At 42.6% G+C, this 23,360-nt stretch overlaps 1 protein-coding gene across 1 annotated transcript; it reads left to right on the top strand.

Moving 5' to 3' along the window:
- Positions 1-274: 274 nt before the first annotated feature.
- TNFSF8 (TNF superfamily member 8) lies at positions 275-22,486 on the top strand. Its single transcript, XM_050926432.1, has 4 exons — positions 275-762; positions 8,960-9,005; positions 19,854-19,925; positions 20,464-22,486. The coding sequence occupies exons 1-4, from the start codon at positions 568-570 to the stop codon at positions 20,922-20,924; spliced, it is 774 nt and encodes a 257-aa protein (XP_050782389.1). The 5' UTR covers positions 275-567; the 3' UTR covers positions 20,925-22,486.
- The last annotated feature ends 874 nt before the right edge of the window (positions 22,487-23,360 follow it).

The following is a 23,360-nucleotide window of genomic DNA, read 5'->3' on the forward strand; positions in this document are numbered from 1 at the left end:
TTATGACAATCCCGCCCAATGTTTCCAATGTCAGGACTGATGTTCACCAAGCTCGTGTTGGCTCAATCACACCTGGACCCAGATTTCCAGAAGAGAAAAGGAGATCACAGTCCGACATCGCTTGACTAAGAATGAGAAGGAACTACACTGTGAAACAGGAAAATACCAGCCGGGGTGATTTACTGTACTGAACTGTCACTGAGTTGAGTAGGAAGTGAAATAGCATTTGCCTTGCACTCAGTTTCACAGAAAGAGGATGGAAGGGGAGGGGGGGACCAACCTTGGTTACCATTCACCTTCTGACATCAGAAACCTCCGGTGCAGCATGAGAAGCTGCCTTCACAAAATCCCTGATCAAGAACATGAAGCTCCTTCCCCTCTTCACAGCTGCATCCTGCCTCACGCCCCCAGGTCCCTTTTTCTTCGAACGACAAATGATGAAGCTTTTTTTCCAGATCACATGAGCCCAGGATGAAGGGGGAAAATCCTGCTAGGAGTGGAGATGGGCTGCGAATGAGAATCTGATCAAGGGGAGATACGGAGTGATACACTGAGGACTATATAAGAATGTGCTCCTCACCAGAGAAAACACTTTTCCAGGTGAATGATTCTCTTGAAGCAGCCATGACCATGACTGAAGCCAGTGTTTCCAGGAGGCTCAGTGCGAGTAACAAAACATACTTCTATTTCACCACAGCTTCCCTCACAGTGTGTCTCGTCTTTGCTCTAGCAACCATCATGGTCTTAATCATTCAGAGGAAGGTAAGTCACTGCCAGCTTTTCTCCTTCAGTCTCTTTTTCCTTCCTGCTCTCTAAAAGGGTTCTTGCAACTGGAGATTCAGTCATCACCCCACAAAAAATGTAGACTAGGAAGATAAAGGCAAAACAAACTAAGAGAAAGAGAGCAACGTTATAAAGAAATTATTTATTTTCTCTAAGTAAAATACTAGTTTCTTGTGCACAATATCTTCCACACAAGAGAAATAGAACACCTCATGCTCCAGGACATAATCCATCAGGAGTGCCTAGAATGAGGTTTTTACTGTGTGGTTCTCATACTTTCCTCTAATCTTTCTGGTTCTGGCCACCATCAGAGGCAGGACACTGGGTTAGGTGGACTTGTGGTCTGATCCACCATAGCAGTTCTTATAGTACTGTGATGCTTTGCCAAAATTCTTTATTGATTGACGTGATAGAAGGAACCACTGTGTATGACACCATGTATTTGCAAGTAATGGTAGTTTGCAAAGTGTGTGGCATAGGGAGAAGCAATTCTTCAAAGGCATTGCATGGTACATTCCTGCAAGCATTCAGATTTCAAGCTCATTAACGGACGGAGAGAGACATAAGGGGACATAAGTGAGGGAGGAGGATAGATGTTTTCAGATTGGCTTTGGAAAACAATGGAGAGGACATGGAGGTAGAGGGATGCAGAGAAGCCGTTCCAAACTAGCATAAGCTGCAGAGGATAAGGCTCTTGAACCTCGTGTCAAGTTTGAGGGAAGGAACAAGAAAGCAGGTTAGTGCTAAATGCAGATAAGGAGCAAGAAAAATGAGGAACTCTGAGGTAGGTTGTCAACAAGCCTGCGGAGTATTTGAAAAAAAAAGAGGACAGCTCTGAGCTGGATCTTGGAATGAATGGGGAGCCAATGGTGTATTTCAGGATGGGGCGATGGGGTTATATTTCTCTGTACAGCTGGACATAGTGAATAAAATCTTGAAGCTATTGAAATCAGTGAGAGTTTTGCCATTGCCTTCAGTGGAGCCAGGCTTGCACACAGTTGGGTTAGAAATCTTATTAAAAATCCAAGTTCTGAAGATGCCCCACTGCACCTATTAGAACGGAAACGACAGTAAGTAGCTAAAGACGCAGATTTATGGGTGAAAGCTGGACTGAAAAATGCTATCCATCTTGTTCTTGTCTCTTGATTTACTAAATCGAGTGTGTGTGGAACTATCTGGAATTTACCTAAAAATGAAACCTCAGGGTCTGTTACATCAGTGTCCATAAGATGTCACCTAGTTGAAATCAAGGTTGTTACACTATGTAAAACCAGTGTAAGCGTGGTCAGAATGAGACTCCGGTATTTTAACATAATAATCAACTAATGGGACACTAAGGAAACACCTACAATCATGGATTAGTTAATTACTGCAGAGATCCCACATAAGGTTGGTTCCAGTAGTGCTTATTACCACTAAATTTATCCCTGCTGTTAAACTAAATGACAGAGGAATGATGCTGAAGGATTAAGGTTGTTCATTTTGGAAACTGAGCTTGCAAAAGGAGAAAGCAGCAAGCTGATAGCTCAGGCGTGTGATGCAGAGAATCATGATGCAATTTTGTTCTGCAAAGGGGAATTAGGGAGTAAGGAATGTGTCTCCTGGTCTTGCTTTCAAGATACTGATGAACTCACATGCCTAAATCATCTCCCTGTGGTCCCTTTACTCTCCCTCAATGGGGAAGTGATTAACCTTCAACCCAAATGATGAACTGTGCCATCCCATGAGCAGTTCCTCAGTGGGATGCATTTCTCATTTGGAACATGCATCCTCCCTCGTGCTCACACTCAGTGTAAGAAGGGGCAGGAACTCCTCTGAGAACTAAGTTTGTTGCTGTTGAGTTAGGTGATCCTCTAGTCTAGGTGTTTTCTTTAATGCACCCCCGCAATGCAAGTGTTTTTCGGAAGTTCTCATCATCGGACCCACATGGCTCACAGGGCTCAGTCCTGTGACACGCTGCACCCAACCATGCTGCTGGATCAGACCTATGAGCTGTTTTGATTTTCTCTAAAGTCTTTTTCAGCTGGATTGATGGGTGATTGCCAAAGGCACACAGGGCAGTTAGGTAGCCAATGCCTGTTGACAATCAATGGAAGTTGGCTGCCTATCCCTCATTTATGCTGTTGAAAATCTCCCTCTTAACAAATTTCCACTAAAAATTTAAGACTTAAGGCTCTTACATAAGGTGAAATTCAATAAAAAAGCACAGGAGCTCTGCAGACCTGAAAGCAAGATGCCCTGAACATTGATTATACAACATGGAAGATCACAATAAACAAACACCTATAAATCTAATCATCTCTCTGGAGCTAATACAAATGCCGTTAAATAACAATCCATCCTAGTGCATTTCATAGCGCACCAAAAAAAAATCATCTTCACACCCACTTCTCTAGAGGCAATGGCTTAGCAGTGTAAGTTTAGACTCCATGGAACTATGTATTGGGACAGAGTCAACTCAGTTCTTCATGCTTCTGCTAGAGATACATTGACCATCTTCCAGTTTATTGTATCTCGCTCTTTTAGGTGAGATCTTGTTTTTCATAAAAGTGAAAGGTTTTGCCATGGCAGGGCCTTGGACAAAATTTCCCTTTCTGATTGCAGCTGTGAGAGGCTGATGCCCTGCACCTCAGAGATGTCTCCGTTTCATTGCAGCTGTAGGTATATACTCATTGATGCACACGGGCAGAGGGTGTGATATAAACAATAATTATTATGGAGCGGCAGCCTTAAATTACGAGGTTGTAGCAAAATGTTGCCATGAACATAGCAATAGTAGACCCCATTTATCCCCACGCTTGTATTTTATCAGCCATCGTAACTACACACAGGGAGAGGACATTTCAGGGGTTTCTAAATGCTCAGGTTTCTAACCTGATTGGTTTGGCTTTTCCCCCAGAGCTGTTCAGCCCTCTTACAGCAATGATGTAAAGTTTTATACGTATATGCCCAGTAATTATACGGAATGATCTAGTTTTGAAACCTGTTACAGTTAAAATTCTTGAACAATTTCACCAGCTGGAATCCAGCCCAGCTCAGTACAGACCAAAAGTCATTCCTATCCGATGGCTTACACTGTCCAACATGATTTCTAGAAATGTCACTCTATTTCCTACCTGGACATGTTGCAATTTGCATTAAAGAATGCCCTCTGGTGGGCAAAGTTGGCAGAGACAGCAAGAACTGCATACTATGGAAAATGAGCCATAGACTCCTAAAATAGAACCCTGCAAAACAGGACTAAGGCATCTTGATGGCAGCAAGACCCTTCTGCTCAAACCCATGCTGTAACCTTTCTATGGTTAAACAGTATCCTTCACTGTCCTAGGCTGGGAGGCTGGTACCGTTCACCAGCACTAAAATCATTCCCTTGCAGTTATGCCTGCATTTGTAATGATGCCCCGTCTCAGGTCAAGTGTGAGGCTTGAGCCAGGAGATGTGGGTCATTATTCCAAGTTCTGCCATTGACTATGTGAAAGGTAGGGCAAGCTGCTTAAATTGTCCCTGCCTCAGTTTCCACATCTGTAAAATGAGAGTAATGATGCTCACCTACTTTGAGGTCCTCAGATGATAAGTATGAAGAATTATGATGCTGGTGCAGCCAGGATGCAGATTTTACAGCCTCTGCTGTAACAAGTATATCCAAATATTAAGAATTAGGTAGCTGTTTATAGGCCCTGTGGGACTATAGAGGCTAGCTGTAATGGCTGGGACTCATTCATTAATTTTCCTATCAAGGCAGAAAAATGCGGAACTGTTGTTGTTTTAATAATAGATTGTTTAAGTAGGGTGGCATCCTAGGGCAAAACTCCCACTGATGTTGATAAGCCCAAGATTTCCCCCCGGAGCCTGGTTTTCAGAGCTGCTGAGTGTGCATGACTCCAGTGGCGTAGGCTCAGCACCCCAAACCTCCTGATGCTGTCCTGATGTCTCTGTACAGCACTATGTTAGTTAAGTGCCTTTACATGGATTTTATAAGACCAATCCCACACTTCAGTGAATGCAGGTAAAATGGACTTTCAATCCTAAGGGGGCTAAAGATACTCAGCCTGTATTTTCACAATTCAAGGGTGAATCTCAAATGGGTGGGGCTTCAACGCATGGCTTCAGCTAAATCAATAGCAAACCATCCCACTAAGGTCGAATGCTCAGGATTTCATCCTGGGGAATTTGGAGTTAGGGTGAATACCACACCTGTAAATAGGGATGCTTAGCTGAATCTTAGCCCAAATACTGAATTCAAACAACTTGGGTCTGCAAATGTAGGCCAAATTGCTTATAACAATAGATTTTCTCTCCAAGTGTGGGCCCAGATGGGAGATTTTGGTGACAGTTCAGTGTGGTAGGTTCTGGCTGGCAGGAGCAGCGCCAGGGTTTTTGGCGCCCTTGGCGGGGGTCCTTCCGCGCTCCCGGTCTTTGGGGCACTTCGGCGACGGGTCCCAGATTGAGTGAAGGACCTACCGCAGAATTGCCGACGATGACCCAGAGCACGGAAGGACTCCCCCGCCGCCGAATTGCCACCGAGGGTGGCAAAATGCCACCCTCCCAAATCCTGGTGCCTTAGGCGACCACCTAGGTTGCCTAAATGGAAGTGCCGGCCCTGCTGGTTGGAGTCTGGATGTTGAGATATTCACAAGTGGCTGAAAAAAGTTATCTGAACAGAAAGAAAGAAAGAAAGGAATTTCAGAACAGGCTCATGGCAGTGCAAGTGCACTGAATTCAACAAAGTGACACCTATTTATACTAGCTGAATTTGGCCCTGCGTTCAAATTCAGTTTTAAAAAGAGGCATAGAATCTGGCAAAAGAGTGCTTCTTTTTCCAAGCTCATTGGTCCATCCCTACTTATATCTTCTGCAGGCCATGTTCTGGAATCTGATGCAACAGTAAACCTCACACCTTGTCATTTGTTATTACGTGGTTGTTTAATTATTATGGGTATCGTTCCTTTCCAGTCAGGGGATATGTGACCTTTGCAGGTTTTCTCCCAGGGAAAGGGGTCTGCAAAAAGCCATTTATCAAGATGATTTTGATTAGATGACAAATGAGACATCAGGCGGATTTGCTTTGAGAAGGTTTTTTCTTATAAAAGCACTTTTTAAACGCTGATTTTCCCTGGCACAGGCTTATCATTTTCTCTAATGAAGCAAACGCAAATCAGTCTGCTTGTTATGACTGAGACCATTCATCACCCGCACACACAGCCATTGCAGATTTATAATGAATTTTTCCCAGGCCTGTACAGTACAATTTCATCTCTTTGAGCACCTAGACGGGAATGCTTTAAATTTCAAATTAGAGCATTAAACTGAATCTTCTTGCTGTGGGAAAGGAAAAAAAAGCCTGTACCCAATAACGTTTAGAAGCAAGCACTAAAGTTTTATTTGAGTGTCTACTCAATTATTCTTGAAAGAAAATGCATTAGTACCTGTTATTTTCCATCCATTCTGACTGCATTTTAATTTCACCCCATCTGCACAGCAAACTATGAGTTGCCAGATTTATAAATTTTTTCCCCTAACCTCCATTTCAGAGAAAGGCTTGAAAGGTGAATGGCTCGCTCTAATGCTAATGATTCAATTGCTTTGCAAAACACTTCTTTATAAACAGCTGTGGAACCATTGCCTGATTCCATTTAGTGAAAAGGAGGATTGTCAAGCGATTAAAAAAATTAATTTTGATTAATCAGGCAATTAAAAAAATTAATAGCGATTAATCGCACTGTTAGACAATAATAGAATACCATTTATTTAAATATTTTTGGATGTTTTCTACATTTTCAAACATATTAATTTCAGTTACAACACAGAATACAAAGTGTAAAGTGCTCACTTTATATTTATTTTTATTACAAATATTTTTAAAAAACAAAAGAAATAGTATATTTCAATTCACCTAGTACAAGTACTGTAATGCAATTTCTTTATAATGAAAATTGAACTTACAAATGTAGAATTATGTACAAAAAATAACTGCATTCAAAAATAAAACAATGTAAAACTTTAGAGCCTATAAGTCCACGCAGTCATACTTCAGCCAATTGCTCAGACAAAGGAATTTCATTACAATTTACAGGAGATAATGCTACCCATGTCTTGTTTACAATGTCACCTGAAAGTGAGAACAGGCGTTCGCATGGCACTGTTGTAGCCGGCGTCACGAGATATTTACTTGCCAGATGCACTAAAGAATCATATGTCCCTTCATGCATCAACCACCATTCCAGAGGACATGCGTCCATGCTGATGGTGAGTTCTGCTTGATAATGATCTAAAGCAGAGCAAACCGACGCAAGTTCATTTTCATCATCTGAGTTAGATGCCACCAGCAGAAGGCTGATTTTCTTTTTTGCTAGTTTTGGTTCTGTAGTTTCCGCATCGGAGTGCTGCTTTTTCAAGACCTCTGAAAGCATTCTCAACACCTTGTCACTCTCAGATTTTGTAAGACACTTCAGATTCTTAAATCTTGGGTTGAGGCTGTATCTATCCTTAGAAATCTCACCTTGGTACCTTCTTTGCATTTTGTCAAATCTACTGTGAAAGTGTTCTTAAAATGAATATGTGCTGGGTCATCATCTGGGACTGCTACAACATGAAATATATGGCAGAATGCAAGTAAAACAGAACAGGAGACATACAATTCTCTCCTGAGAAGTAGGCTGAAGTAGGACTGAGTGGACTTGTAGGCTTTAAAGTTTTACATTGTTTTGTTTTTGAGTGCAGTTATGTAACAAAAAAAGAATCTACATTTGTAAGTTACACTTTCACAGTAAAGAGATTGCACTACAGTACTTGCATGAGGTGAAGTGAAAAATACTATTTATTTTGTTTACCATTTTTACAGTGCAAATATTTGTAATAAAAATAATAATATAAAGTGAGCACTGTACACTTTGTATTCGGTGTTATAATAGAAATCAATATATTTGAAAATGTAGAAAAAACATCCAAAAAAATTTCATAAATTTCAATTGGTTTTCTATTGTTTAACAGTGCGATTAATTGTGATTAATTTTTTTAATCTCAGTTAATCTTTTTGACTTAATCGTGTGAGTTAGCGGCAATTAATCGACATCCCATGTGAAATGTAATTGTAGATGCAAAGTTTCCTTCTTCACGTGGCAAAAATGCGCCCATCTCTTCTTAGAACTGAGTATATTGCACTGAGATTTAATGTTCTGACTCCTTGGTTGTGGGGTCCCATAGTGGGAAAGATGGTCTAATGGCTAGGACCCTGGATTGAAGCACAAGAGACTTGCATTTAATTCCCAGCTCAGCCTCTCTCAGTGATCTTGACCAAGTCACCCATTCTACCTCATGCCTCTGTTCTCCTGCTGTAAAATGGAGATAGCATTTTTCCGCATCACACAAGGATCCTTAGAAGGTAAAATCCATTAATGGCTGTGAGTCACTCAGGGTAAGATAGTCAGAGGCATTTAGGCACCTAACTCCCACCGGTTTCCTTTGGGAATTAGGCACCTAACTACCTTTGAGGATCTGGCCCTCAGATATCACAGTATGAAGGGTCATATAAGTACCTAAATAGAGCTCTAGCTACATAGTACAAACTTCTACCATTTGGACTAAAGGAGGAAGTGACTTAGATGAGAGCAGTAGCAGCTGATCTGTGGGTCAGTCACAGAAGGGGGTTACAGGCACCGTTGGCCAGGGTGTTATATTAACAACATTCATAGACATTTCGGACTAGCACCTCAGGATTGGAGGAATGGATGGGATCACAAGGCTGATCCTTGTGCTTCAGACAGATTTACAGAATCAGACCAAGTAATACCATTTACTCTTGACCTTTCTTTCTTCCCCCAGCTAACCATTGCAGGACTCACCAGACTTTAGCCCACTGTCAAGTATATTCCCTTGACATTTTCAGGTATTCCCCCCTTGTGGCCACTGAGTGAAGAGCCTTTCATTTCAGCACTTCTGGTTCTAGTCGCAGCCAGAATTGGAGGACAGACAAATTAAAATTAGAAATAAACTACCTCTTGCTTGTAGGACATCATGGGACATAAGTGAGGGATAAGGCCTTGTGCTGGTCTGCTGCTCAGGTTGAATTTCACTCTTCAGGGACAGAATGTGATAGAACATAATTTGAAACCACTCTATACCTTGAACACAAATATTCAGAGGCCCTAGAATAAATATCGGCTCCCTTTTCTTTCAGGGTCTGGCTCCTCCCGAGGACGGAATTACAAGTACACTCAGGAGAGGTAAGACCTGTAACTGATATCAGTATAATTTGCCTGTTTATAATGTAAATGCCACCCAGGGTGACGAAAAGCTGTTTACGCAACTCTTAATCATTTACCCAAACTCTCCTCTTGTTGTAAAAGCCGAGCCAGTGGAAAAAGTTTACAAGTTACTCGGTGCCTCCGGAAATCAGTGCACAGCTAAGCAAATAACAAGCACATCTTGTCTTTGGTATATTTTTTTGCCAGAGGATGTGAACATTAATCTGATTATAAGGTAGCACGTGGATGGCTCAGTCCTGCATTCAGAGACACATTCTACCCTGTTTTTATTAGGGATGGGTCATTGGCATTCATGTCAAAACCACTGGGTTCACAGGGCTGATATGACTTCAAACAATACCGGGTTCACATTCTGCTTTGGAGAGGACGCAAGAAAGAAGGAGAGTTGAGGTGGAGGTAGGTGGGAGGATGGTGAAAAATGGGGCATCAAGGGAGGCAGAGGGAGAAATACGTGGGGAAAAACAGAGCACAGAGGGGGGGACAATTCTAATGAGAATAATGTATACAGTGGTCCAAGAGTCTGCTTTAGCTCAAACCATCGTGAAACTGGAGTAATTGCTGGTTTCACTGCAATTATCCATTTGCTTAGATGGGCCCCCATCACCAAGTGTTTCAGCATCTCACAAATATTAATGAATTTCTCTCCATCTCCAAGGAGAAAGAAAGCATCATTACCATTATCATTTTACACATGGGGAAACTGAGGCCCAAGGTCACACAGAAAGCATGTGGCAAAGTCAAGAGTTTAACCAGGAACACCTGGGTGCTAGTCCAGTTCCTTAATTACAAGATCATCCTTTCTCTTACTCAGCATTTACACAGAGGTAACTCAGAGCAGTGTCTGGCCAAGTACATACACTATCCAGCATACCAAACTGCCCTCCTGTGCCAACTATGCCATCACAAGCTTCCTGGCATCATAAATGTCTCATCGCTTCTTACTATTTTCAAATTGAATCTCTCTGGAAATAACCCAAGGTTTTAATTTACACAGCCAGGTTTGAGTAAAGAGAAGATTAGATCCTTGAAGTCCAGATTCTGCTCTCAGTCACCCCAGTACCAATCCAGAGTAATGGCTTCAGGGGAGCTACCCTGGCTTCACACCAGAGTAACAGAGGTTGATATCAGAACCTCAGTAAGCTTTACAAATGCCCTCAGAAGCTCTGCAAAACATCATCAGCCAAGGCTGGACCATTTCTAAACTTTATACCAAGAGAAGGAAAGGCAAGCCCTGGCAGTGTGAATATAGGGACTAAAAGAGACACTGAGAGGACCAGAGCCTTGGCAATTGTAAGTTGACATGGCCTCGCTGACGTCATTGGAGTGATGTTGATTTACAGCCATCTGAGGCTTTAGCCCTAATTAGTAAGAGGCAGAGGGACCTGCAGTAGTGGATGCTTACCATAGACAGAGGAATTGACGAAAATCAGGTGCAACAAAACCGGCGACCAATTAATCCAAAGCTGATGGTACAATACAATTCTCTGTGGCGCAAGGTAGATTTCTTACTTATTCTTTTATTAGCAGGAGTGTTGTATGCAAGACACAAGAAGTAATTCTTCTGCTCTACTCCACGTTGATTAGCCTCAGCCGGTCTCTTGTGTCCAGTTCTGGGCACCACATTTCAGGAAGGATGTGGACAAATTGGAGAAAGTCCAGAGAAAAGCAGCAAAAATGATTGAAGGTCTAGAAAACATGACCTGTGAGGGAAGATTGAAAAAATTGGGTTTGTTTAGTCTGGAGAAGAGAAAACTGAGATGGAGCATGATAACAGTTTTCAAGTACATAAATGGTTGTTACAAGGCAGAAGCAGATACATCGTTCTTGTAAATCTCTGAGGACAGGACAAGAAGCAATGGGCTTAAATTGCAGCAAGAATAGTGTAGGTTCCACATTAGGAAAAACTTCCTGTCAGGGTGGTTAAGCACTGGAATAAATTGCCTAGGGAGGTTGTGGAATCTCCATCATTGGAGATTTTTAAGAGCAGGTTAGACAAACACTTGTCAGGTAGGTAATACTTAGTCCTGCCACGAGTGCAGGGGACTGGACTAGATGACCTCTTGAGGTCCCTTCCAGTCCTATGATTCCATGATTCTAAATAAACACACTGAAACCTTGATTCCTTCCCAGCCAGCTCCTGCCAGTTGCTCTCTCTCAGCACGAATAACTGGGGGACTGTCAGACAGAAGGAATGTGCATTCTCAGGGAGCTTACAAGCTGTCATTTCATTCACTCCCATTCACTCCCTAGACATACTCAAAGTGGGATTTGTGTGCACTTTAAAGCCCCTTTCCAGGACTCAATTGGAGTAAAGTGGCTTTAGTGTAAATATACATTCTATATAGGGGGTGAAATGCCACGTATATGTATTACATATAAAAAGCTACATTCAGATACAGTTAGTTATGTTGTAAAGTCAAGTAGTCAACAGTTAGGAAATGCCAGATTTATGGTTGTCGGTGCAACCTTAATTCTACCCCTCTGTGTCCCGAAGGAGGCAGGAGTGCAGTGGAAAAAATAGCAGATCAAGTAATTAAAAAATGTATCATCAGGCAACTTCACAATGGGATAGACATATGCTACTTTCTAGAGTTGATTGAATGATTCTAAAAACATGCATTACATTTTCATCTCATGTTTCATTTAGAGTTTACATCCTATTGCATATTATTAACTAAATACCAATGGATACTTAACAGCAAATTTATTCAGGTGTACATATTCCTTACTCAGCTGTCAATCCTCCAGGAATAGGTTTGAAATCATCTAATGGCATCTAATTGAGAGGGATGCTTTGCCAACTAATTATATGTTTGTTTGAAAAAGTGCCAAGGAAGCATCGCTAAATCGCTTTTCCATATTCGATGGAATGGCACAAGCAACAGAGGGAAAAATATAAGATCACCATAAAATAAATCTTTCCTGAAATGTAGTCTGTGCAGTTGTGAAATCCCTTCCACGGTTCTTGGCATGCATTTACCATTTTGCTTAACAAGTGATTTCTGCCTGTCAGAAGCTGTTTGGTGAGAGTCAGATATTGGGGCTCCACAAACCTTTCCATCTATCATTCCCCTTCAAGTTCTGTGTCTCCAGCTTGCCGATTCCTCTTGTTTTTCTCTGGATCATGAAGACACAGCACCAAACTCTGCTCTCATTGACCCTGGGGTATACCAGGAAATACTTCATTGTTTGCCTGGAAGTAAGATGTTGAAATTCATTAGCGGCTGAGTGATTAGAGACCAGAGGACGTATTTTGATCTCTGTTATGCCAGAGTAAATCAGAATAAACTTGTAGTCAGTGGAATAATTCCAGATTTATACCAATAGAAGTAAGAGCACAATTTGGTCTTATGGGTTTGAATCTGGTCTCTCTTACGCCAGAGTAAATCCGGTACAACTTCACTGAAGACTCTGGAGTTACCCTGGGGTAACAACAATGTAAGAGGAAGCAGAATCCAGTCTCATGATGGTAGTCAATTACTAAGGAGTCTGTCTGGACTAAGAGAGATGGAGAGACTGCAACTTTACTGATCTATCTTTGCAAGTCATAGTCAGTGACTTTGTATATGTAATGTGGGGAGGAGAAAGCTACCTTGCCAGGACTTTAGTATGGAATTTGACAGACAGGTTTGGTATTGCCCTCGGATAGCTTCCTAGTCCCCAGTTATAGGTTTTGTTTGTTCCTCTGTTTGCTTTTAGGAGAAAAAATTGGGTGGTGGCAAGTCTGGACTTGCAAATGCTAAGCGGGTCCTACAGTTTACCTCCAAACCAGGTGTCGCTACGTGACCACCAATGCAATATGTCTGGCATAACATGAACAAGTGGCTGGAAGTTAAAGCCAGACAAATTAAAATCAGAAACAAACCACCTCTTAATTGTAGTGAAGGTGAGTAACTATTGGAACAAACTACCAAGGGAAGTGATGGATTCTCCATCTCCTGATATCTTGAAATCAGGACTGGATGCTTTTGCAGAAGAGATGTTTTCGTCTAAGCCAAGCTACTCGGCTCAATATTTTGAATAGCCTGTGATATACAAGACGTCCCACCAGCTGGGATGCTGAGGAGCCTGGGGAGCCGGGCAAGAAGCTCAGATAGCAGGAAACCAGGCAAACAGACTGCCTCAGCCAGCTTAGTTTCTGGTGAAAGTTTTGACTGAATCAATGTGTTCCTATGAAAAGTATCAATTCCACAAAGTCAGCATTTTCCAGCAAAGAATTGCTACACTGGAAATTTTGCCACCATCTCTCATTCGTCATGATTATTTATATTACAAGAAAGCCTAGAGATCAGGGCCCCCTCATGCTAGGTACCATGCAGGCACATAATGAAAGGCAGTTCCTGCCCTAAAGACAGGACAAACAAAAAGGTGGGAGGGGAAACAGAGGCTGATTGAAGCAATGAGGACACCCAGCAGGTCATTATATGTAGATCTTCCTACCATATTTTCCACTGCATGCATCTGATGAAGTGGGCTTTACCCCACAAAAGCTTATGCTTAAATAAATTTGTTAGTCTCTAAGGTGCCACAAGTACTCCTAGTTCCTTTTGCTGATACAGACTGACAGGACTATCACTCTGATACCTAATCAGGGTAAACTTCATCTGCCAAGACATCCTATTTAAGTGTCTTCTCCTGTTTACTTCTTGATCCTGTTGCCAGAGGGCTCCATCTGGTGGCTAGATTCACCATGATCTCTGTGTGTGAGACAGAGGGCTGGTCTACACTACGGGGGAAAATCGATCTTAGATACGCAACTTCAGCTACGTGAATAACTAAGATCGAATTACTCACCGTCCTCACGGCGTGGGATCGATTTCTGCGGCTCCCCCTGTCGATTCCGCAACTCCGTTCTAGTTGGTGGAGTTACGGAATCGATATAAGCGCGTTCGGGGATCAATATATCTTGTCTAGATGAGACACGATATATCGATCCCCGAGCAATCGATTGCTACTTGCCGATACGGCGGGTAGTGAAGACATAAAGAAAGAGACTGAATGCATGCGTATGGCCTTCAGATTCTTCCTGTCCTGAAGCTACAGTCCACTGAATAACATTGGGAACCTGTTATAGGCACCTTCCTTCTTGCATGACTGGTGGAATCTGAGTCAGATTCTCAATGTTACTGCAGATGAAGCTGTTGCCTAGCTGAGACACATGTCCCATAGACATAGCAGCTCTATTGGTCATGTTAAACAGGGAGCCTCCTTTGATCTGGACCCCAAGGAGCTACACTAGGCTTATGTGACTCTCTCCATGTCTTTCAGCATGCAGACACCACATCCCTCAGGAGAGGTTCCTTTGGGAGCCACATGTAACTTACTTCAAGCAGCCGTGGCAATGGCATACAAATATTAAGATGCTCATGACATAAGTAGCATCTTCAGGACAGAATAGTCCGCGCACCTTCCTCCTAGGGATTCTTTCCCACTGTCAGACACTCCTCAAGTTTGCAGCGTATTTGACCTTCAGATACCACACAGCTTAGGGGACAAGAATGCAGCCAGCAAAGATTCCCTTACCCTTGTTTCCAGACTCTGGCGCTGGTTTTCCTCATACTTACTGTGGTTTAAAACTGATGGAACCCAACTGACTTCAGTGGTGTTACTCCTGATTTACACCATTGTGTGTAAGCGAATTAAGAGCTGCACACACTGATCTTCCCATGTTTATGATCACACACACACTAGTTTTACATTCATGGAACTCCTCTGATTTGCACTGGGCCAATTGCTCAGAATAACTAACTAGAGAAGCAAAACTGAAAAATGGTGATAAGCAACCCTAGTGGCAGCTTGAGCTCAGGAAATGCTTCTCTACAACCAGATTTTTTTTTCCATGCTTGGTTTTCTCAGAAACACAGCTGATGTCACCAAATAAATGCTATTAAAACTTGCTGACGTCAGTGAAAGCTAGTTCAGGCTTACAAAGGCCAGGTACACTCACGTCAGCTCAGAGCTGATCGTGGGAGATGCCTTTAATGTCCTGAGATTGTCTAGTGAGGTACTCAGCTCTTTGCAAGATCATGCTCTTTTTCTCAAGGCACCATTCTTTGCTTGATCAATAGAACCTGCAGTGCTGGAGCTTTAAATGCTACAGGGGCTTTTCTGATGTGAAGGGTGAATTTCTCTCCATAACACTGAGCTTCCATAAAAAAAATAAAAAAACAAACAAACAGACTCTACCTTCCTGCAGGATAGATGAAGTTTTAAGGGGCCAGGGGTATGAATGCATCTTACCAAAACCTATTTTTCATCATGATGCAGATTTTAAGTACCTAGGATAGGTCATAAAGCTTTCTCTTCTCTTCTCTTCTCTCCTCTCTTCATCACTGTAGTCTCTGGGCAATTTCCAGTAGTGCATGATGCAATGTGATTAAATCTGTGCTTTGGTCTTTCTTTGACTAGGATGTTCAACAACAGAGGAGTTGGGTGCCCCACTCTCACGGACCTTCTGTGTACAACAGTCACCTACCTTTGGCCCTTTTGAAAATCTCAGCCTCAGTCCTATGTTTAGTGTTATCTAATTTCATTCATTCCTGTGTTTGTCACCTGCCTGACCAATGGTGGTATGAGTACAAAGATTGCAACATTACAAATGGCCAGCCAATAGGATTAGCTATAGCTGCTCAACTGCTCCCCTGTTTGCCCACTGCAATGACAGGCAACCTCCACCTTCTCACTTAAAAGCCAGGCTGTTCTTGTAAGCAAATGTTCTAAGACCAAGACATTAAGATCTCTTGTCTTACACTTTTACACAAAACTTTATCTGAAAATCTTAACTAGTTTTACACAGAGGCCACATTTTGCTCTCATTTACACTGTGAAAATGAGTAACTCTATTGATCTCATTGGAGTTACTCCAGATTTAATACTGGTGTAACTGACAGCAGAAGCAGGTCCTATCATTAACAAGGCCTCATAAGAACTCTGTGAGGTAGATAAGTATTATGCCAGTTTAACACAAGGAGAAACTGAGGCACAGAAAGGTGGAAATGATTTGCATATGGCTGCATATCTTGAGCCAAATTCTTTGCTGGTATAAACTGATACAGCTCCATTAAAGCCCATTTACACCTGGAAAATTTGGCTCTGTAGTGTCAGATCCAGATACAAAGCCCAGGAATTCTGACTTCCATTTCCCTGGTTTAGCCCCTAGACAACACTCCCTCCACATCTGGATTAAAGGTCAGAGGTTTTACTTACGCCCTGTGTAATTTTGTGTGACTTAGTCAATGGGGCTTTCATGTACATTGTGAAAGTAGCATTCACCCATTTGGAGGAAGTGATTAGTGGTGCACTGAAATATATTTCCTGACCTGTGTGCTCTAGTTTATAACACCCAGTTTATAAACAAAAACAGTCAGGGAAACTATGGCGGGGGGGGGGGAGGGGGACGGGACAAGGGATTTTTCTGTCTTAATAACAACGTAAGGGTTATTATTACTATTTATTATTTGTGTTACCATAGTGTAAGGGAGACACGGAGTAAGATCCCACTATGCTAGGGGCTATACAAACACAGAACAAAAGACATTCCCTTCCCTGAGAGTTTACAATCCCAGTGTAAAACAAGAGACAAGAAACAGTCATAGACAGAGGGGATGAGTGCAGGGAACCAATGAGACAGCATCGGCAGTGGTTCCAGCACCCCAGCTGCTGAAATTGTGTCAAGGTTTTTTGTCGATATCACAGCAAAGGAGATTTTTGAGGAGAGATATGAAGGGGGCTAAATGAGGTAGCTTTGTAGATGTTAATGGGGAGCAATGCCCAAGCACGAGGGGTGGCATGGGAGAAAGCCTGAAGGGGCTTGTTTGAAAATTGAACCAGTCCAGTGGAGGGTTCAGCATGGGTAGACTGGAGGCAATCATCCACAGTGAAGGAGAGCTGATAGGTAGGGTGGAGTAAGGCTGTGAAGGCCTTTGGAAGTGAAGAAAAGTACCTTTTATTTGACGTGATAAAGAAGAGGGAGCCAGTTGAGTGATTCAAAGATAGCAGCGGCTCCAGGCACCAGCGCTCCAAGCACGTGCCTGGGGCGGCAAGCCACAGGGGCGGGGTCGCTCTGCCGGTCCCTGAGAGGGCAGCAGTCAGGCTGCCTTCAGCGACATGCTTGCGGGAGGTCTGCCAGTCCCACAATTCAGCGGCAATTCAGCGGCAGGTATGCCGAAGCTGCGGGACCGGCGGACCTCCCACAGGCGTGCTGCCGAATCTGCAGGACCAGGGACCTCCCGCAGGAGTGCCGCCAAAGGCAGCCTGCCTGCCATGCTTGGGGCGGCAAAAAAAGCTCCAGCCGTCCCTATTCAAAGAGAAGCGTGACATGCCCAAAGCGACGGGCTAGGAAAATGGTCTTTGCAGCAGCATTCTGAATGGATAGCAGTGGGGTAAGATTGCATTTATCAAGGCTAAGGAGAAGGCTGTTGCAGTAATCAATAAAAGATGGAGAATTGGGGAACAGGTGAGCAAGAGGCTAAGAGCTGACAGGATCGTTGGTTAAGAGTGGAGGTTTGGCTTACAAACATCTGTATCCAAACTGTGGTAGAATGTGGAATTCACTCCCTGCTGTATTGACAGAATTCAGCTATGCTTCACTTTTTTGCCCAGTAGAGGGACCTGTTCTGCTTTTGAGCAGCGGTAAAGCAGCTACAGAAATAGATTGCCCTGCTCACTGCAGCATATGGTTCACACGCAGTATGCATGAGATCACCTCTCCATTGCATAATTTGAGTCGCTCGGCTTCACGATTGCACATCACCCATTTCTCATTGCCTCATCATCAGAGAAAAGGATGTGGGGGAAATGCATTGTGCATAATGGAAATAAAACCTCCGGAAGGGTATATAAAAGGAGCAATTGTTTCATAACGTTCAGGGAACTATTGCAAGAGTTCATGAACCACCAAAAAAGTTTTAAATCCTCTTTATACAGTCCTTCTGTCCTCTGTCTACAGCTTGATTGTGCTGATAGGCCAGTGATTAAGGATATGACAGTGAGCAAATAGTAGTTCCAGGCTTAAGGATAGCAAAGGAGTCTGAGGAGCTAATGGTAAAATTCTCAAGTATCTTTTTTTGGGTTTTACTGACTTTCCCTGTGCCCCATTCCTCCCCAGCTTCAGTTCCTGGATTGATTGAAGGTGTTTGCATTGTGTGTACCAATTCGTCTTTCACTATTGTTATGCAGGAAGAAACATCTGCAACAAATTGTTTTGTATGACGTAACCAGCAGCCTTCAGATCTAGAAGGTCATCAAACTCTCCTGAACTTCTTTGAGCCCATCAATGTTTCTCTAATTATAAAGAAATAGGGTAAAATCATCAAAAGTGCCTGTGTGAGCCTAAATCCCCTTTTCAAAAGCAAGGCCTTGTCTACCCTAGAAAACTGTGCCGCTTTAACTACATTGGTCTAGTTAAAGCAGTGCAACTTGCTAGGGTGGTTAAATGTGCGTATACTGTTATAATGTAATCCCATGGGGGAGGGGAAAGAAGGGATACCAGTGTATGTCACCTTTATACCAGCGTACCTGGGTCCTAAGGCTTGCACCTGTATAACTATATCAGTAAAAAAAACCAAACATATGCCTAAATGAAATAGTTATACTCATACGAAATCTGTGTGTGGATCAGGTGTTAGTTGGAAAGTTAATGAGACTTAGGCTATGTCTACATTTGCAGAGTTTTTGCGCTGTCTGTTTCACCGGTGACTGGGATCCGGTGAAAGAAAAGTGCTGGTTTGTGTTCTCACTTCCACAGGCATCAGAGAGTGTTCACATTTGCAGCACTTCCATTGCTGATAAGAGCAGCGCATGGAGAGCAGCTATCCCACAGTGCAGCTCTCTCCATTCTGAGGATAGGTCTTGTGGGAAGTGGCGGCATGATCGTGGGGCATCCTGGGTCCCTGCACAGCCCCCTTTCCCCAAGCACTGATCAGCTCCAGTAGCTCAGCACTGCTCCAAGCCGGGGATCGTTTTCTCCCTGGAGTAGGTATTGTCACCTGGCCAGATTATAAGCGAGCCCTTGCCAAGAAAACAGGAAGGGGAGTTTCTAAGTTCCCAGGGATTTACAGGAGGAGGGGTGGGCATCTGTTTACCTGGCATCAGAGCAGCAGAGCTGCTGGCCAGAGTGGTCACCTAAGCACTGTGGGATATCCTCCGGAGGCTAAACAGGAAGAACATATCTTCACTTGCACATCACTGCAAAAAGCATCACCGGTAAGAGCTGTACGGCTCTTGTGGAAGTGGTTTTCTTTTTGCAGTGAAACTTCTGAGTTTCGCAGCAAAAAGTCATTGGCAAGTGTAGATGCTCCCACAGTTTTTCCACAAAAAAGGGACTTTTTGCATTTTAAATGGCAAGTGTAGACATGCCCATAGAGGCCGAGTCTCTTCTGAAAATGGTACTTCGGCTAAGTCACTTGCAGTACAATAGGGACAATTATGTTTCCAGTACATTGAGTTATTAACTCCCAGTAAATGAATTTCTGGGATAATATTTGGTTTATTTTCCAGTTCTATCTCTGTTGTCTTTTACTGACATACTCAGCTGACAAGAATTCAATCTGGGTATCAGCGGAATGAGTTTAAAGCAATACTGAGATAAAGTCATCCCTGACTTCAGTAATGTCAAATCAGGAATGAATTTTCTCCATTCATTAAAAAGTGAAATGAAGCTAGAATAGGACTATGCTGCACTGAGGACCATGGGACTTGGACTTTTTACCTGGGACAGGGAACGGTTCATGATGGTTTGGGTTGGAGATAGCAAACCCTCTAACGGAAATGAAACTGCAATGGCTGTTTATCTTTTGTTTCCTCCAGAGAATGAATTAAAAGCTGTTATTACAACCCTACAGAATGCTTCATTTATGAAAGCGGCTGCATACATGACAGGTCAGTGAATGAGTCCAGCTAATTCAAGTTTACGCGAGCCTATATCTCAAACTGGCTGAAGATTTTCAGTCAAAAAAAAAAAACTGGTGGAAAATGGCCTTTTGACTAAATTGACATTTCCATGAAAATAGTGCTTGTTTTGTGGGGAAAATGAAATAATTTTTTAAAAGTTTTCAGCAACCAAATGTTTTGTTTTTAAATGATGAAAACAAAACTTGAATGAAAGTATGTCTTTGTCCCACTATTTCCCACTACATGTTCCTGACAACATTTTGACTACATCTGCTTGTGCTGGGGGGTTTTCTGCCTACCTGTAGATAGCAGCCAAGTGGTTTAAGTTGAGAAGGGAGGTGTTCAAAATTCTCAGCCTCAAGTCTAGTGGGCCTAGGACAGTAGTTAGTGTCTTCTATGGAAGAATGACAGAATATTTGGCTGCCATTTGCCAGCAGATAAGTCCAGCAAGCTCTCACTTGTGTGTTTAAATAGACTATACATCACATTGCTATATTGTATTAACTCATTCTCCTTTTCTTTCTAGTGTCAAAGCCAATAAATAGTCCAAAACTCAAGTGGACAAACAATCGTATTCTCCAAAACATCACGTATAACAGCAAAGGAGATCCGGTGATCCACACGCCAGGCTTGTACTTGGTCTACTGCAACTTGCACTTTCATCTAACCAAATTCTCAAGCAACACAATCTTCCTAAAGATGGAACTGCTTGTGAATAACATCACCAACAAGCAAACGTTATTCACACCCTGTTCCAGCACCAACAGGCAAACAATATTCAAGCAGTGTGCATCAGTTACAGACAATGACAGGATATTTCAGGAGCTCTCCATACTCCATCTGGTGAACCTAGATGCAGATGACTGGCTATCAGTAAAAACTGAGCATTACGAATATTTGGATTTAGATTTCTTGCCCAATGACAATGTTCTTGCAGTCCTCAGGTACAGTGATAAAAGTAAGGAGTGCACTGACTGCTTCCTGTAGCTCAAAGTAACCTATCTTCAGTGACAATGCCTCTGCTGGACAATACCTGGTCTTAGCTGACATACCTTTCATCATCCTTAGGGGAAAATAAGGAACTTTCCAAGCGTCCAAAAGTGAAATCTAAAACACAGTAAAACATGCATCCAACAGACACAGGAAAACACTCTGCTTTGGCTGAGAGTGGGATTGCCGTGATGCCAGAAGACTGTCTGCCAGGAACTGGGCCAGCAACTGATTCGCAGACCCGACAATGGCGCCTCAAAACAAAAACAAAACCAACCAAATTAGGAGAAGAACTTTCCATTCTGAGAATGATCATTTATCTGATATCTTCCACTTACAGAAGCAACAGGGCAAGCATGACTAGCTTGGGGGGAATGGGGCCTCTTGTCATCTGAGGATTTTGGAATTATACATGATAGTATTTTGAGCTAGTTTTTCCAAAAACTAGCAGTCAAAACTGATACCTGATGCTTTCGTTACAACTAGAGCAACCAACTGTAAATCTGTGAGAGAGCCTGTGGGCAGCATGACTGAAAGCAGAGATGGGAAGAAGTTAGATCATGAGAGGCAATGTGGCCCAGTAGTTAGGGCACTGGACTAAGACTTGGGTTCTGTTCCCTGTTCTGCTACTGATCTGCAGGGTGGCTTTGCCCAAGGTCTTTCACCATTGGTCCATCTTTCGTATTTAAATTGTAAGCTCTCTGGGACAGGGACTATGTATTTGTACAGTGCCCAGCATAATGGAATGCTGATCTCAATTGGGACCTTGAGGTACATGCATAATACAAATATTAAAAGTAGTAATAATAATCTAGTCCGTGTGCCATGTAACAGGATTGTCCCTTACGGTATATTTTCAAGTGCCTTGTAAAGTCAAGTTTTAAATGTAATCTGAATTTCACCACAGCATATATGCATATAAACATTGCTTTTAGGGAGCTCGGAGGAGGAAGGAATGGCCCACACTGCACTAAACACCTGCAATTTTGTGACATTTTCAATTGAACTCTGGTGTTTTAGCACCCATATTTGGGAATGTTTGCATCCGGAGTTTTGATGTGGCCCACTATCGAGCTCTGGCATTTCGCTCAGTGTCTGCTCTGTGCTTTTGTTTTGACCTTGCATCTGTTACTTCTGAGTGTAAGGGGTGGAGGATACGACAGGAGAGGATCATCCTCTAAAGTTATGAAGTTATTTATCTATAGTACAGTAAATCAGAGCATTACCTGAAATTTCAGCTTCCCAAACATGTTTAATTAAAACGTAATTCCTGTAATACCGGTGACAGCAGAAAATGTAAAATTAAAAAAAGCAAGCACTAGATCATACTCTCTTTTCACCATCAAGAGCTTACTGATATAATTTTTTTTTCATGAGTACCTATATTTTGTTTTAGCCACATGATTAGAGCTGGGCGAACTGTTCACAATAGATTTTTTTAGTGGATATAGCTCCCACTAAAAAAATCCATTTTTTTAGTGGATATGGCCTCACGTGAGAGAATGAAGGGCCACCCACCTAATTAGTGGAGCTGTGCAGGCATGGCTGCACTAATTAGATGCCTGGACCCTGGAGAAGATGCACATGTAAGGTGAGGTGGTGGCCGTGGGGGGAATAGTGGGTAGGTGAGAGCTGGCAGTGGGGTGATCAGAGGGGGTGAGGGGAATTTGGGATGTGCAGGGCTGTGGTGGCCAGAGAAAGAGGTGACTTTCCCCAGCTCCAGGGCTGTGGCTGCCAAGGAGAAACCCTCCTCTTTCTCAGTCCCAGTTCAGGGGCTGCTGCAGTGGGAAAGAGAGGGAGAGACACAGTCACACCTCGGGAGCTGTCACAGCGGGGAACAGAGGGCACATCTATCACATTAGAAAAGTAAGTCTACTGGGATTAAAATATGAGTTGTGTGCTTTTATTTGTAGCACAAAAAACATTAATTATTAGTAATAGTTTTTTTTAATACAGTGCTTTTATCCAAAGCACTTTACAGCAGTTAGCTAATGGTATAAACAACATTTGGAAAGATCATTAAGTGGTCCACCGAGACCCTCAGCCATTTTCGAGTGGTCCACAGAAAAAAAATTTGAGAACCACTGTTTTAGATCATTCACAATAATTCCTGTTTTGGTGACCATTTGTGTGAAAAACGTTTCACACACATATACACACTTGCAAAAAAATGAGTGAAAGGGATCACAGATGCCATGGAAACAAAACCATTATTTTTTATTTAAAGGAATATATATATATATATATATATATATTTTGCAGCATTCACCTAACTCTATACATTCAGATCCTCTGTAGGGTCAAATCATCTCTCTGCTCTTAAAAATCTATAATGGTCTATGAATGGCTTTCTATCCAGCATCAGCCTGCACTTGTGTGTCAGATGAGTAAAGAGGCTCATCGCTCTTAGGAACCTTTAACAAGGGCTGATTT

This window comes from Gopherus flavomarginatus, chromosome 17 (assembly GCF_025201925.1).
Source record: "Gopherus flavomarginatus isolate rGopFla2 chromosome 17, rGopFla2.mat.asm, whole genome shotgun sequence".
Classification (NCBI taxonomy): domain Eukaryota; kingdom Metazoa; phylum Chordata; order Testudines; family Testudinidae; genus Gopherus; species Gopherus flavomarginatus.

Bases quoted from the DNA above. Each gene is read 5' to 3' on its own strand.
- TNFSF8 (XM_050926432.1), top strand. From the start codon at position 568: ATGTGCTCCTCACCAGAGAAAACACTTTTCCAGGTGAATGATTCTCTT. The intron at 763-8,959 runs GTAAGTCACTGC...CTTTTCTTTCAG, and splicing joins TCTTAATCATTCAGAGGAAG to GGTCTGGCTCCTCCCGAGGA. The intron at 19,926-20,463 runs GTCAGTGAATGA...TTTTCTTTCTAG, and splicing joins AGCGGCTGCATACATGACAG to TGTCAAAGCCAATAAATAGT.